At 35.9% G+C, this 16,747-nt stretch overlaps 2 protein-coding genes across 4 annotated transcripts in view; one reads left to right on the forward strand and one right to left on the reverse strand.

Annotated features, from left to right (window-relative positions):
- The window catches only part of LOC138709638 (facilitated trehalose transporter Tret1-2 homolog), a 614,214-nt gene that overhangs the window by 124,865 nt on the left and 472,602 nt on the right, over positions 1-16,747 (forward strand). The window lies entirely within an intron of this gene.
- The window catches only part of LOC138708658 (ionotropic receptor 75a-like), a 33,854-nt gene that overhangs the window by 14,992 nt on the left and 2,115 nt on the right, over positions 1-16,747 (reverse strand). The window contains exons 2-3 of the mRNA XM_069838744.1: positions 11,187-11,360; positions 5,465-5,700 (exon numbers count right to left, since the gene is read on the reverse strand). Of these exons, the coding sequence (XP_069694845.1) occupies positions 5,465-5,700; positions 11,187-11,360 (410 nt within the window). The remainder of the gene's footprint in view (positions 1-5,464; positions 5,701-11,186; positions 11,361-16,747) is intronic.

Below are 16,747 nucleotides of genomic sequence, written 5' to 3' on the forward strand. Positions count from 1 at the left end.
CGCTGTATCAACATCTAGGTTATTTAGCGTCTCAATGAAATGAAGGTGATAATGCCGGTGAAATGAGTCCGGGGTCCAGCACCGAAAGTTACCCAGCATTTGCTCGTATTGGGTTGAGGGAAAACCCCGGAAAAACCTCAACCAGGTAACTTGTCCCGACCAGGATATGAACTCGGGCCACCTGGTTTCGCGGCCAGACGCGCTGACCGTTACTCCACAGATGTGGACATTTTACAATATATTCAACAACACTATGTAAAGAAGGTCCATAGACGTCATTGTCTAATACACACTGGATCCAGGTGCACAGCATTTGGCTCAGATTTTTTTTGCTAGTTTCTGGCTTCCATCTTGTCTTCTCATCTACCTGTCTAGCCCTAACGGATAAGTGAAGAACTCTGAAGGATTCACCCATCGCGTAGTTCTAAAATTCACTACCTACGACACCGGGCGAAGGCAGATGGTGTTGACCACAGTTTGACATATTTATCCATGGTATGCATATATGTATGTATGTATGTATGTATGTATGTATGTATGTATGTATGTATGTATGTATGTATGTATGTATGTGCAAATATACTGGACTTATATACTGTATGTATGTATGTATGTAATGCACTTAGTGAGTGACGTATTTGGATTGCGTATGTTTGACTTTAGTACTCTACCAGGCCTTAAGTTGTGGATTTTTCTCCAACTGTAAAATAATGGAAACTAATTTAAATTTTTGAATTGTACAACATTAGTGAATAGTCTACATACTTGTTACTTCTTAAGTTGTTTTAATTGTTTGATGTTTTTATTGTGCAGTTTTATTTTGATGTCTGTCTATTGCGGGAAACTGCGTCAGTGTGAATGAGAAGCTTAATGCTATGACTGTGACATATAATTTATCAAATTCCGGTTAATAACACTGGTCAGCAATGAAAATGTTTCTTGCTCAAAAATAGCTAATTCTTATGTATTTCTACCTGCTGAATTCAAAAATCACCATAAAAATGACATATTAGCTCTTGCTTTGTAGATAAAGTGACATTTCATTTTTTAGAGCCAACATTTTCAGTTTGGGGGAAATTTGGGGAAAATTTTGTTTTGGGAGTTGGCACACCTGTCAAATAACACAACACAAATGTTCTTCAGCTGTTTGTAAGTTACAAACATAGGTATTGTTGCTGTCACTGTGAATTTCATATTGTTTCTGCTGTAATTAATGCAGAATTTCTGGTTTGGAAGTGTTTTTAAAGTGTAAAATTTGTAAAAATGCCACGAAAATTGTGTGTTTGAAGTAGAAAATGAAGACTGTGTGGAACAAGAAGAAGAACCCAACAAGCCTTCCACATCCCAGGACCCTGAGTTTGAGGAAAAAAAGATGATAAACAGCACAGACTGAGTCAAGTGGAATTGAATGATCTCATTAGAGACCTTGACCTGTCAAAGGAGAATGCAGAAATTCTAGGGTCTAGACTACAGCAATGGAATCTTCTCGAACGTGATGTCAGGGTCTCACAGTACAGATGTCACAGGGATCTGCTTCCCTTTTTTTTAGAAGAAAAAAAATCTTGTTTGCTGCGACATTAATGGCTTGATGAAATGTTTGAATTTGAACCATGATCCAATTGAATGGAGACTATTCATAGACTCCTCCAAGCTTAGTTTGAAAGCTGTATTACTTCACAATGGCAACCGTCTTCCTTCTATTCCTATTGGTCATGGAGTTCACATGAAGGAGATTTATGCAAATATGACAGCCCTCTTCTACTCAATCGAATATCATGAACACAAGTGGAAAATCTGTGGTGATCTAAAACTCATTGCTGTACTCTTAGGAATGCAACTGGGGTACACAAAATATTGCTGCTTTTTATGTATGTGGGACAGCAGGGATAGGAAATCACATTATATTCAGGCAGACTGGCCTGCAAGAAATCATAACCCTAGCGAGAAAAATGTTGTTGCCGAGCCTCTCGTGGACCCAAAAGATGTTCTTCTTCCACCCCTGCATATTAAGCTGGGTTTGATAAAATATTTTGTCATAGGTATGAACCAAGAAGGACAGGCCTTTAAGTACATAAGAGAGAAATTTCTGAAATTAAATGATGCCAAAGTCAAGGAAGGTATTTTTGTCGGGCAACAAATTCGAGAACTTGTAAAGGATCCTGCATTTGACCAAGTTTTGGCGGGGAAAGGAACGGAAGTTTGGGAAGCCTTCAAGGGAGTTATTCATGGATTTTTAGGCAACAGAAGAGATGATAACTACACTCAGTTGGTGACAGTGCTCCTGCAAAAATACCATCAACTCGGATACAAAATATCCCTTAAAATCTATTTTCTCCACTGCCACCTAGACTTTTTTCCTCCTAGTTATGGAGCTTTCAGTGATGAACACGGAGGAAGGTTCCATCACGATATTTCTGTTATGGAACAAAGATATCAGGGCCGCTGGAATGAAACAATGCTTGCGGATTACTGCTGTCTTTGCGTAGGGATGCTCCGGAACTCACTTACAAGAGGCAAGCTAAAAGACAACGATCTTATGAAGCCACACATGATTCTCTTCAGACCCAACCACCTGCCAGGTATTCTTCCATAAATTTAGAACTCTTATAATGTAACTGCCATTTAAAAAAAATTAAATGCACTTTCAATGTTGTTGGCATATGTAATTAAAATGTATCGTTTTCTCTTAATCCGTTAAACTGAAATACTTCCACCTATTGTGTATCACAGAAACTAGAGCTAAGAAAAATTTTTCATTGTCATATTCGTTTTTCTCAACCCAAAATTAGTAAGAATTGACTCATGAAGTGCAAGAAACATTCAAAAAAATTTTTTGTGTTGGCCAGTGTAATTTTATAAGCTTCGTTAAGAGATCACATTTATGCATTTGCAGTGACGGATCTACCCTTAAGTAGAAAATTATGATCGAATGAATTCCTTAATTTTATTTATCCGTAGTTAAGCCACCTGCGCACAGTGTGAATTTTTTAAATTGTAGGTGGACAAGAATCTATTTTCAGACCACAACAATTACCGCCAAACAAAAGCCAATATTGTTAAAAAGACGAAGAAGTATAATTTACAGTCTTTCATTTGACTTCTGGCATCAATATGTGGGCTCTGCGAAAGCCTGAAGTTTGTTATCTTTTATGGCGTGACTTATCGCGCCTCCAGTCGATTTTAGTGTGTCTTAGAAGAAACAGTGTACAGTAGCTTGAGATATTTGTAAAGTGAGAAATGGATGTTCTAGAGGAAGGTACGTACTTTCTTATTATAACCTAATTATATAAATTGTTATTGGTTAATAAGATATTTTCAACTTATTACATTCTTTCCCGGGGATTAAATGTTGTTTCAAAAATATTACTATTTCATTTTGAACTAGGACTAAAAAATACCAAATTTCCCTCCCTGAATTTTATATACAGTATATGCTTGATATTGTCTTATTCTACGTGTATGCAAAATTCTGAAAGCGGTAAATTGCGAAACTTAGAATTTTAAATATTTTTTTAGAATCCCGTCCTTCAGTTTCAAGACGACAGCTATATGGCAAAATCCTTCTAAATCAGAGCGGATTATGGGGATGGTATCTTTTGTACATCGTGTTTACGGCTTGATGAGCTGTAGAGAGGAATGAAAAGTTTTATATCGAAATGTCTTTAAGATTAAAAGAAAAGTGGTTACAAAGTTGCACACAGTGCCATGTTTTGTGTAGGCTATTTTAGTGTGTAACTTCAGTGACATAAGTAGGTTTGAAGCCTTGATCATATGTGTCTAAAATCCCTTCTTTTACTAAAATAGAGCTTAATTTATTAAATTTTTAGCCTATTTTGGGCACCTAAAACTGCAATTTTTAGTGCCTAAAAATCCGATATGTGGTTATAACTTAGAAGCTAGGCTAAATAATAATAATAATAATGCATTCGTTGCACAGGATGTATCTTTGTCTCTCATCGTAGACTTACATTTGAACATCACAAAATTGAATGTTGATTCCTATCAGACATATGCATCAATTAATTCAAAACGTGTTAGACCTCTTTTATTAGACCTACTGTCATTGGGCTCATTTTATTGGACCTTCTGTCATTAGACATAATTTATTTAGAGCTGCTGACTTGTATCGTTCATAGTTCTTTAGTGTCTGATTCATTACATGCAGCTGTGTTTATATAATATTATACAGTTATCTGCCTCCAGTTCTTAAATAATTATACTTTTTATGCCATGTTTAGTGTATTTTCGTGTGTAACTTCAGTGACATAAGTAGGTTTGAAGCCTTGATCATATGTGTCTAAAATCCCTTCTTTTACTAAAATAGAGCGTAATATATTAAATTTTTAGCTTATTTTGGGCACCTAAAACTGCAATTTTTAGTGCATAAAAATATGTGGTTATAACTTAGAAGCTAGGCTAAATAATAATAATAATAATAATAATAATAATAATAATAATAATAATAATAATAATAATAATAATAATGCATTCGTTGCACAGGATGTATCTTTGTCTCTCGTCGTAGACTTACATTTGAACATCACGAAATTGGATGTTAATTCCTATCAGACATATGCATCAATTAATTCAAAACCTATTAGACCTCTTTTGTTAGGCCTACTGTCATTGGACTCATTTTATTGGACCTTCTGCCATCATGGAGAATTGCTCCGAATCTACAGACATAATACGGTTCGTTCTCTCATCGCAGCTTCAATCCGTCAGAATGCTTCCTATGAGGTTTATGAGGAGGTTGGTTGCGTCTCTTCTGATGGCTCTACTAGACGTGCTGATATCATCATAATTGATCGGCAGAAGGATAAGGGTGTCATTCTTGATCCCACAATCCGTTTCGAGATGCACGAGCAACAGCCACAAGAGGTGTGTCGTGAAAAACAAGTCATATATGAGCCTTGTCAGCATCTCGGAGCACAATACTACATCACACATTGGACAGTTTTTGGGCTCATGTTCGGTGCCCGTGGCACGATCCCACGTGAAACTTTAAATCAACTTAAACAATTTAAAATTTCTGATGCAACGATTGATGCCTTAGGATCTCATGTGTTAAAATCATCCTTAGCTATAATTAGTAATCATTTGTACCCAAGAAACTTTTATTGTAAATGATTTCCTATGTTTTCTTATCATTTATCTCAATTTTTTTTTTCAAATTGTCACATAATTGTTTTTAATCATTGTTCATTATGAATTGATTAGTAGGCCGAGATATTGAACCCTTAAAAGGGCGGCTTTTTTAATAAATAGACCTGCTGACTTTGGATTGTTCATAGTTCTTTTGTGTCTGATACATCGCATTGGAGTTTCTTGTCTAAATTAGAAGTAAGCGAGCAATAGATTAATTAATTTGGTTCACTGTAGGTGCTTATGACTTATTGAGATAAATTTGAACGTCAATTTTACGCATACTGTAAGAATAGAAAGCTTTGGACTTAGCGTTAACCTTGCTCGCTGACAGCGCCGATGATGACCATGATGGAGTCGCTCCAGGACCGCACGGTCTCCTCTTCGTGGGTGGTGGCCACGAGGTTGGACGTGGAAGTCTCGACCCTCGATGCAAAACGAATGGCCAGGATCACAACGAGCCACATCCCGGCACACGACGCCCACACTTTCACCTCGAATGGCTTGAGGAGAACTGCACCATATGATTCCGGGTGTCGAAACATGGCTATGGGTCTATGATAATTAATACAATATATGAGATTTAGATTAGTTACAGTTAAATTAAAAGTATTTCTATTATGCAGTTTGTGAAAACTAAACAATTACAATGATTTGAAATTACGAAAATGTTGGGTGCAAATTGGTTACCGAGGAGCTCGGAATTGTTTATTGTTTATTGCTTACTGTTAATAAAATAACATTGACAGAAATGCAATCTTAGATCTTCCCTGAAAGAGTAAAAAACTCGTGCTCAGGGATATATCAAAACACAAAGATAATTTTTTGACACAAACTGGGTCAAAAAAAAAAAATTACAGGAATAAATTAAATTTAAAAATACAATTTCAATTTTAACTATTTAAGTCATGCAAATACATATACATATTAAATCAATATATATTCTTTAAAAATTAAATTCCTAACGCTATTTTTGAAATTCCTGATACTAAAATTTTCCAAATTTGGGTATTTATCAATTATTTTATTGTATAACCTTGGACCAAAGTAGGTACCATGGCTCAGAGCTGTGCTTGTGAAACACTTTGGTTCCTCTAGTCGTATAAAATCGGATCTTTTAGTTCCATATTTATGATGATACAATTTGAATTTATTACGGTTTTTAATAAGGCAATATAATAAATCTGTTTCATTTTCAAAACATTAAAATCAGTAGACAAAAGCTCGGATGAGTAATCAATTGGTTTATTAAGGCATATTTTAATGATTCTTTTCTGAATAAGTATTAGTGGAGTGAGATTAGAATTACAAGCATTTCCCCACCCTAAAATTCCATACTGGAGAATGGATTGAAATAAAGCTAAATAAATGAGACGTAAAATATTAATTGGTAAATATGACCGAAGTATAACAAAGATATAAATTGTTTTACGTAATCTATTGCATAAATATGTAATATATTTGTTCCATCGTAAGTGTTGGTCGAGCGTAATGCCTAAATACTTAACTTCTGAGGATTCGGTTAATATGGGACATTCACAATTTTGAGAAGAACAATCTGAATGATGAATTTTGAGCCTAAAAGCAGATTGAAGAGATTGAAGACCGCTGGACCTTAGTGAAAATGGAACAACAGTTGTTTTGGATGTGTTTAAGGAAAGAGCGTTTGAATCAAACCACTCTTTAATTACCTGTAATCCATTATTCGCATTAATATAAGTGCCTTCCCAAGATTGTTCACCAAAAAGAATTACGGTATCATCCGCATATGAATATATAACCCCATTATATTTGCGTAAATCTGTTAATAACAAATCATTTATATAAATCAAGAATAAAATTGGACCAAGAACTGTGCCCTGAGGGACCCCTACTTTTATGTTTTGAGTAAAACTAAATTCATTATCAATTTTAGTTACTTGATTTCTGTTATTCAAATATGACTTAAATAAACTTAGAACATGACCATTAATGCCTAACAAGTTTAATTTCTCTAATAAAGTATCATGGTTAACGGTATCAAATGCTTTTCGAATATCCAAAAATATACCCAAGCATTTATTCCCTCGGTCTAACTCACATATGATTTTGTTTGTAACGCATGAAATAGCGTCATCTGTGCCAAGTTTATTTCTGAAACCGAATTGATTTGAAGAAAGTACGTTGTATTTGTCCAAATAATTTAATAGACGACTTTTTATGCATTTTTTTAAGAGTTTAGATATACATGAGAGTAAAGGTATTGGTCGGTAATTGTTCATGCATTTTTTATCTCCTGATTTTAAAATAGGGACAATTATAGCATTTTTCAATAATGGGTCCCAAATGGAAAGAAATCAAGGCTGGAGGGTGTTATTGGCACGATGGAGGTGAGAGGATTACAGAATGTGGCTGGGAAAATACAGGTGAATGGAAGAACGTTATATAGAATTTGGACATAGTATTTACACTTAAAACCTGTATTCTATGCTATACAGACAAATGTGTTTTATTGCTTAGCTACATGAATCGGATTGATTTTAGTGGCAGGAATGATAAAAGTATCTCAATTCTAAGTGCATTTTGTCTTAACGTTAGTGATGTAAAATACTGTAATACTAAATATGGAGAAAAATTATCTATATCCTGAGGGTATGAAAAATTGTGAAACCACACAGCTTCCTGACTGACTGTATAAAAAATAATACAGTCAAACTCTACAGCGAAATTCAAATTGTTATTACACGAAAAGTATATAAAATTGACAGAATGTGACGGATTGACACTTGTAGAACGGCACTTCCGGTTTAAAGAAAGAGTGCTTCCGGTCAATAAAAATTCAGCTAATTAATTAAACAAACATTATAGAGACAAAACTGATATATATTTGAAAACTAGAAAGTTCAAACTTTCAGATGACATAAAATCTTTCGCCTTCGGGAAAAGGCATATAAGTAAAAAAATAACAATTTTTCAGGAGAGACTTTCTTTTTAATTTACTCTTAACTGAATATAAGTATAATAATGAAATTCATGTATGTTAAATTAAGACCCTTTTCAATTTAAAATACAAGAAAATTTATTATTTCAAATATTATAAAAAAGTATTAGACTTATGTGATTAGGTAGAACAGAAAAATCAACTTTTTTGACTTATGTGTCTTTTCCCGCCGACCAAAGAAATAAAAAAAAAATCAATTTATTTTTAAAGAGAACTTAAAAATTAAGGATAGACGAGTACCTTAAGTTATTTGGGTCTAGATTACATGTTGAGTCTGTGCACTTCTACCTATACGAAAACTTAAGCCATCTTCAGAAAAGCATTATCATTCTGTGTTCCTTTGTTTGTATTATATCTGTTTCTCTATCTAGATTGCAGCCATTATTATTATTATTATTATTATTATTATTATTATTATTATTATTATTATTATTATTATTATTATTATTATTGACACTCGGGAGGAAATTAAACGCAGAATAAATATGGGAAATGCGTGTTATTATTCGGTTGAGAAGCTTTTGTCATCTAGTCTTCTGTCAAAAAATCTGAAAGTTAGAATTTATAAAACAGTTATATTACCGGTTGTTCTGTATGGTTGTGAAACGTGGACTGTCGTTTTGAGAGAGGAACAGAGATTAAGGGTGTTTGAGGATAAGGTTCTTAGGAAAATATTTGGGGCTAAGAGGGATGAAGTTACAGGAGAATGGAGAAAGTTACACAACACAGAACTGCACGCATTGTATTCTTCACCTGACATAATTAGAAACATTAAATCCAGACGTTTGAGATGGGCAGGGCATGTAGCACGTATGGGCGAATTCAGAAATGCATATAGAGTGTTAGTTGGGAGGCCGGAGGGAAAAAGACCTTTAGGGAGGCGGAGACGTAGATGGGAGGATAATATTAAAATGGATTTGAGGGAGGTGGGATATGATGATAGAAAATGGATTAATCTTGCACAGGATAGGGACCAATGGCGGGCTTATGTGAGGGCGGCAATGAACCTCCGGGTTCCTTAAAAGCCAGTAAGTAAGTAAGTATTATTATTATTATTATTATTATTATTATTATTATTATTATTATTACTACTTTTGCACTTGGATTCCTAATATTTTGTTCTGTGTTGAAGATGAAGATTCAAATTGTAACTGTACTGTTTAAAAGATATGCAGCACAGTTAGAAAAATAATTTGATAATGAATGGCTCCATAATCATAATACGTCTAATGAAAGCACATTTTGAGGAGACGAAGGATTTTGTGGAAAGATATCAGGCGATCACGAGACGAAAGATAAAATAGCAACGCGAGAAACAGAATATTATAAAGGGAGGGAGAGACTTAGAGGGAAAGCCAATGGGATAAGACTTCGGGAAGAGTAATTTCGTCGGAGGTCGATAGGTCAGAAGATGTGGAATAAATTTACGATATAGCTTAATGAATATGATAGTTAAATTAACTTGCTCAACTGAGTGCTAAAGAGTAGAAATATTCTGCAGAAAATAGTTATTAAATATAATGAAATATTATATTGCAATTATATTGCGAAAGCATATTAATATAATTAAATCAGTAATATGTGTAGCCGAAACATGACCATTGAAGAGAAGCACAGAAATAAATTATTGACTAAAGAAATTGATTAAGATACTTTACAAGAATTTTACAATTACATGAGGTAGGAACTTAAGGGGAGAGGATGGTGTTTTTTGGCGAAAAAAATGAGTAAATTTTCAAAAAAATATAATTCTTTAAAATACTCTGTGATATGTGTGGAATGTATAGTATAACATTTTGTGGGTATTTGTGTCCTTACCGGATGTTGAGTCGCCATTTTTAAACTTCCTGCGTTATGGATTTTTAAATCACACGCCCACTTTTATTGTTGTTTCCGGTAAATTAAATTTTCAATTTTTTTTTTGTTTAAAATACCCTTTGATATGTGTGGAATGCATTGCATAACATTTTGTGGGTATTTGTGCCCATGAGACGTTATTTTTAAACTTCCTGCGCTATGGATTTTTAAATAACTCGCCTACCTTTATTGTTGTTTCCGGTAAATTAAATTTTCAAAAATTTTTTGTCTTTAAAATACACCTTTGATATGTGTGGAATGCATTGCATAACATTTTGTGGGTATTTGTGCCCTTATCGGATGTTGAGAAATCATTTTTAAACTTCCTGCGCTATCGATTTTTAAATCACACGCCCGCTTCTATCGGTTTCCAGTAACTTCTTTTTTTTTTTTTTTTTTTGCTACATTGCAAGACAAAAATGGATATAATTTCTGAACTACTAAAGGTACATGCATGAAATATAGAATAAACATTCTTTAGACTATTAGGAAACTTTTCTCTGTAACAGAAGTTTGTTAGTTGATTTCATTTTTAAAATACGTCCGTTTGTTTGCAAGAAAGGAAATCAGAAACTTGTTATTAATTTTTAATTGTTTATTTTAGGAACTAATATCAAAATTTTGTTACAGACAGTTTGTAGAACATGCTTTTGCAAATACATTGCAAAAAACTGTTTGGATCTATCTTTAAAAACGGTTTAGATAGACATATATCGGTTTTAGTACAATCCTGCATTGGGTATATTGTTTTCAAATTTGGGCCCCCAAATAATTTTTTTTTTTTTTCAAAATATTTTTATTTGGTTGAGTTGCCACAGCTATGAGCTCTCTACATAAAAAAAAAATAATATTTTACACCGAACAGAAAAAAAGTTAAAAAAAATACCATCCTCTCCCCTTAGGAAAATTTGAATTGATGAAAATATTTTACCGGAAGTAGATCAGTAACAATTTAAGATGGTATGGCCACATTATGCGAATTGAGGATAGCAAGAGTGTTGATAAATTGTAAAATTTGGATCCAAAGAGGAAAGATAGCGTTATGGACCTGTTAATCAATAGATATTGTCAAGATTACTTGAGATAGAAAGTAAAGCCTGTAGGCTGACGAAGACCGTAGATCTTGTTTCAAGCTATAGAAAAGGATAAAAATAATTCTAGTTGAACATGATATGCGGACTGCTTAGGAATAATAATTCTCAACCTGAATTCCCATGTCGGTACAGGCACAAAGTCCATGTATCTGTATCGGGCGTGGTTCATGAGACCGGTCGAAATGCTCAAGTCGATATCACGATTCTTCATCATTTGCGTCAGGCCTTCCAATTTTCCGTCGTCAACCTCGTACCCAAACGTCTTACATGTTTTAATGTCGACCCTGTAACAAATAAATAGGTACCGGTACACTTTTTATAGCACTTTCATTTCACATATACAGGGACATCATTTTATTTTTACTTCAATTTTTATTGTACCTGAGTTTTTGAATGTACTTCATTCCCACCCCTTCTACTAATGAAGTTCCAACTGTCCTCCACACAGATCCAAGCCCGCATATACAGTCATAGTAGCCTTACGGTCATAGTAAACAGTACGTTCCAAAAATATGTTCGCGTTTTCCAGTGACGAAAGAGCTTTCAATATTGAATCATTTTCGCACAGGTACTGTCGTCCATTTGCCTATGTCGCATCCCGGTTTTCCCTACCTGCTTCTATTCTCCTTTCTGTAAAGGCTAGTGGCTGAGCTGTCTTAGCTCTTTTCTGAGAACATTAATTTCTGTTAGGAATTGGACGTCTACGTAATATTATACAACTGTTTAAAATGGCTTAAATAAAAGGGCCTCGTTAAGTAATTAACTGCCACGTGATTTCCTCCCTTTCTACGACCCTGCTATATAACCACTTGGACGGACAGTAGATAGCATGTTTGAGTAATTTTATCTCTTCGGATCGGGCGGAAATGAAGATTGAATTTACAGTACGTAAGGTACTCTTTTATAGAGTAGGTACAGAATTATTTCAACATGAGTTACTAGTACGAAGGACGAAGCTGGTAATTGGAATTACGTACAGTAGTCTACAGTGCGATAATATGGACAATAGAACTGAAGTCTGTATCGAAATGAACGGACACAATTTAAACAAATGTGTTTAAATATTCATATTACGATTATTTTTCAATTTGACTTCATTCTCTATATTGTACGCTAATGTGCTGTAGACAGTATAATATACATTGCATAATGAATACGTCCGCATGACAGCTCAGTTCGTGAGTAAAAACACTTATTGTTAATACTGTACTGTATTTAGATTAAACAAAAACCTAATGAAAATTATCAAAGTCAAAAGCGTGATATTTCCTAATTTACGTAAATGGATGAACTACTTTTCTTCCCTTCTATACCTAGTAAAGTGATATGTTTGTATTTTACGCCAGTATCATCGAACTCTAGTCGTGGAAGGGGGTAGCAGACGGTGTTTGCGGTTCTCAATCTTGATCCAAAGGTATAAGCAGGTTAATATTAAAAATGTTAGTACCATGGAGTACCTACTGTAAGTGTTGCCAGAATATTGAAGGATAGAGAAAGATTTACTCCTCCACGAGCCGATCTAATTTTGTGCACGATCATTTCAGCCATCATAATTACAAGAAATTATCTGAAATGTTGACTATCCAAACAAACGGATATGTTTTGGAGGACCAGTTGGTTGGGCAATCACATAATGGTGTTTGGCCCCTGAACTTTTGGTAGTGTCAACTAAAATATTCCGAACATAGAAGAACGGCAATTTAAACGCAGCTGGAAAGAACTTTGAAATAAGTTGAAAGAATTCAGTGAAGTTACAAGATCGCCACGGCGACGAGTACTTCTATGTCCACTAGTTAGGGACATCACTTCGAATCTTAGTTGTGGTTATTTGTGAGTCATTACCAGGCTTCGAGACTTGGGACCCGATACAATAAGTTTGCTGTGCATGTACTATAGATTGTTGACTCTCTGCAGGTAGTGAAAGGTAGAGATGTGTTGAGGTAACAACGTTGCTATTTAGAGTAGAGTACGGTAGTATGGGGAAACACACACATGTACATTCTGAAAGTAAATATACATTACACAATGATAATGTCAAGAGAATATGAAAAGCATTTATTCTCCTGTCCTTTATAAGCATTTGTGATTAATTATGCACAGTGTTAATGGTGAAAATAAACATGTATCAATTTTAATATCTTCATCTATCCTATTGGTCGTATTGAGAAATTGCAGTTACAGTAGCCAATTGCAATGTACTACAAGCTACATTTTCAGTGTCCCAAACGTAAATCTTTTTCGGTTATCTGCCAAACACAGTTTGTACTGTGAAAAGCTGCGCTCTACGTCGCATGACGTGATAGGAGCAAAACGAAAAAACCTAACATCATTGCAGTCTTTAAGAGACAGTACATTATTCTCGGGTGACTCTATGTCTATTTTTTTTTATTTTATTGGGTTATTTTACGACGCTGTATCAACATCTAGGTTATTTAGCGTCTGAATGAAATGAAGATGATAGTGCCGGTGAAATGAGTCCAGGTCCAGCACCGAAAGTTACCCAGCATTTGCTCGTATTGGGTTGAGGGAAAACCCCGGAAAAAACCTCAACCAGGTAACTTGCCCCGACCGGGATTCGAACCCGGGCCACCTGGTATCGCGGCCAGACGCGCTGACCGTTACTCCACAGGTGTGGACTCTATGTCTAATAATTTGCAATATTTATATCACATAATGTTCCATATCCGTTATTTTTACATAAAATTGATTTCCACTTCTGTTTTACACGTTCAGTAACCGGTGTACTTGGTGTCTCATTAATTCTCTGCATCATTTTCTAAATTAATATGAGGGCTTCCGGCATCTCTTGCTCTGACTTTTCTAACCGTGTAATAGTTTCAGACACAGTTTGTATGAAAACCAAATTATTCGTCAGAACCTTCAAATCCAGAGCGTTTTCCTTTGCGTATTTGTTGGCATTCATTCTACAGTGCCCCCACCCACTGTACGCTTTACCACTATACTCAGTACGCCGTTATGCTGATTTCCCACTGAACTGCTCTATTGGGTCCGAAGTCTCGAAGCCTGGTCATTACTATAATTTAAGGAGGAGTCACTGTGAGTGTGTGTTGTATGTCACTGTTACATTTTTAACGCTGATATAAATTAATGTTTGAAGCAGTATTACTAGAAGTGTTTGTCTTATTTTGACTCTACAGTGCCCATCGGCATGGTCGAGGGATAGTGAGCGGGACTCGTGTCTTCAGGCTGCTCTCTGGCGTGGGTTCTATCCCCGGTTACCCTAATTGCCTCGTTGTGTTTTTTCTACGTTTTCCTCAACTGTAAAATGAATGTCAAATAATCTCAAGTTGAATTCTTGGACACATTTCGCTATCACCAATTACATCAACGCTATATAACATCGCAGTTGATACAGTGACGTCAAATAGTCGATAAAAACCAGTAGGATTAAACTCTTAAAATGTTTCAGTTATTGAACATCCTGTAAGTAACTTATATGGAGTAAAAGGTAAAGTCAACCCCATAACGGGCCAAATCGGCCCAGAGGGTGGCGAGAGATTAAGGCTTCCACCTTTACAGAAATCGGTATTAAAGGCAGTAGAGATGTCCTACTTGCCTGGAGCCTTTACTCCCAAGGAAATGCTCCTGGTACTCATGTCTGTTAGACCCCAGGACCATAGTGCGGCAGAAAGGATTAGATCAATAGAGAAAATCCATGATCCCATCAGAAATCGAACCCGCGACTATCGGGCTTGCAGCGTTAAGCCTTAACCCCGACGCTATCTTGCGCCTCAATTATATAGAGTACGTCACAATATGTGAGAATTACTTCAGGAATTGAACTAAAGACAATAAAACGTTAATATAAACATACGTATTCGCTAATACCCTAGATCATATATGTAACAGATAACTCCTCGCTACGTTAAAATCGGCAGCACTTTGAAGAGAACAACCGCCAGGATCGCCACCCGTCCGCCGTAAACGAACACGAGATGGCAGCACAATCGCTAATGCAATTCAAATGGGAATTACGACGTGACTCCTTATGTAATAAGTAGATGGCAGCGTAGTAAACCTGACAAAAGTTGTTAACCTCAAAGCTCATAAGCCCGACATATATGATCTAGGCTAATGCTCCCGCTGGCGTTTTACGAGGTACTGCACTAGAGACTATTTCCATTCCATATCGTCATGTTTTCTTCGATATCTCCAAAATAAATAAGATACAACCGGAAATACTGGATCTGAGATTTACTGTAACCTTTTTGCATCATACTTATTACCTGAAAAAGATCATGCTTCTTTCGATGGGAAAGTAGAAGCCATTCGTACTGCTCTTATCCAACTTATATGCAGAGTTGAAGTCTTTTCGAATGTTGTCCTTCTATCATACTCAAAGGCAGCAGTCTGTGCTGTTGCAAACCATTTATTACCAGAACCACTAAGGAAATTACAGACTGCAGGAACAACATCAAAGTACTTATTAGTCATCACAAGAGAGATGGGATACAGCGGGTAGCATCGCACTGAGATGTAGCTGGAAATGAACCAGCAGACCAGCTTGCTAAAAGGGGGCACACAAATCCTTCAGTTGCCAATGCAATACTGTCGCCTCAGTTATTCATGTTGAAATTAAGAATAAACAGCAGCAGTATTGTCTGAAAGAACAAAGGAAGCTGTTGCAAAATTCCGAATGCCCATAGGACAATTTCTTAGCAAATCATCTACTCCAGTTGGTGATATTGAATAACCTGTATATCTTACCTATAACTTATATCCTAATGCAAGATGCGTCATTTGTGGATTCCGGTAAGCTGTATCATTCTGACTGCCATAGAACAAGATTGCTTAGACGTCATCCACACCGGTTGGAGATACTGAACAGCCAAACTTGTATTATATGCAGCACGGGTAACCTGTATCATTCTGACTGCCATAGAACAAGATTGCTTAGAAGTTATCCACACCGGTTGGAGATACTGAACAGCCAAACTTGTATTCTATGCAGCACGGGTAACCTGTATCATTCTGACTGCCATAGAACAAGATTGCTTAGAAGTTATCCACACCGGTTGGAGATACTGAACAGCCAAACTTGTATTCTATGCAGCACGGGTAACCTGTATCATTCTGACTGCCATAGAACAAGATTGCTTAGAAGTCATCCACACCGGTTGGGGATACTGAATAGCCAAACTTGTATTCTATGCAGCACGGGTAACCTGTCTCATTCTGACTGCCATAGAACAAGATTGCTTAGAAGTCATCCACACCGGTTGGAGATACTGAACAGCCAAACTTGTATCCTATGCAGCACGGGTAACCTGTATCATTCTGACTGGCATAGAACAAGATTGCTTAGACGTCATCCACACCGGTTGGAGATACTGAACAGCCAAACTTGTATTCTATGCAGCACGGGTAACCTGTATCATTCTGACTGCCATAGAACAAGATTGCTTAGAAGTTATCCACACCGGTTGGAGATACTGAACAGCCAAACTTGTATTCTATGCAGCACGGGTAACCTGTATCATTCTGACTGCCATAGAACAAGATTGCTTAGAAGTTATCCACACCGGTTGGAGATACTGAACAGCCAAACTTGTATTCTATGCAGCACGGGTAACCTGTATCATTCTGACTGCCATAGAACAAGATTGCTTAGAAGTTATCCACACCGGTTGGAGATACTGAACAGCCAAAC

Source organism: Periplaneta americana, chromosome 11, assembly GCF_040183065.1.
Source record: "Periplaneta americana isolate PAMFEO1 chromosome 11, P.americana_PAMFEO1_priV1, whole genome shotgun sequence".
Classification (NCBI taxonomy): Eukaryota; Metazoa; Arthropoda; class Insecta; order Blattodea; family Blattidae; genus Periplaneta; species Periplaneta americana.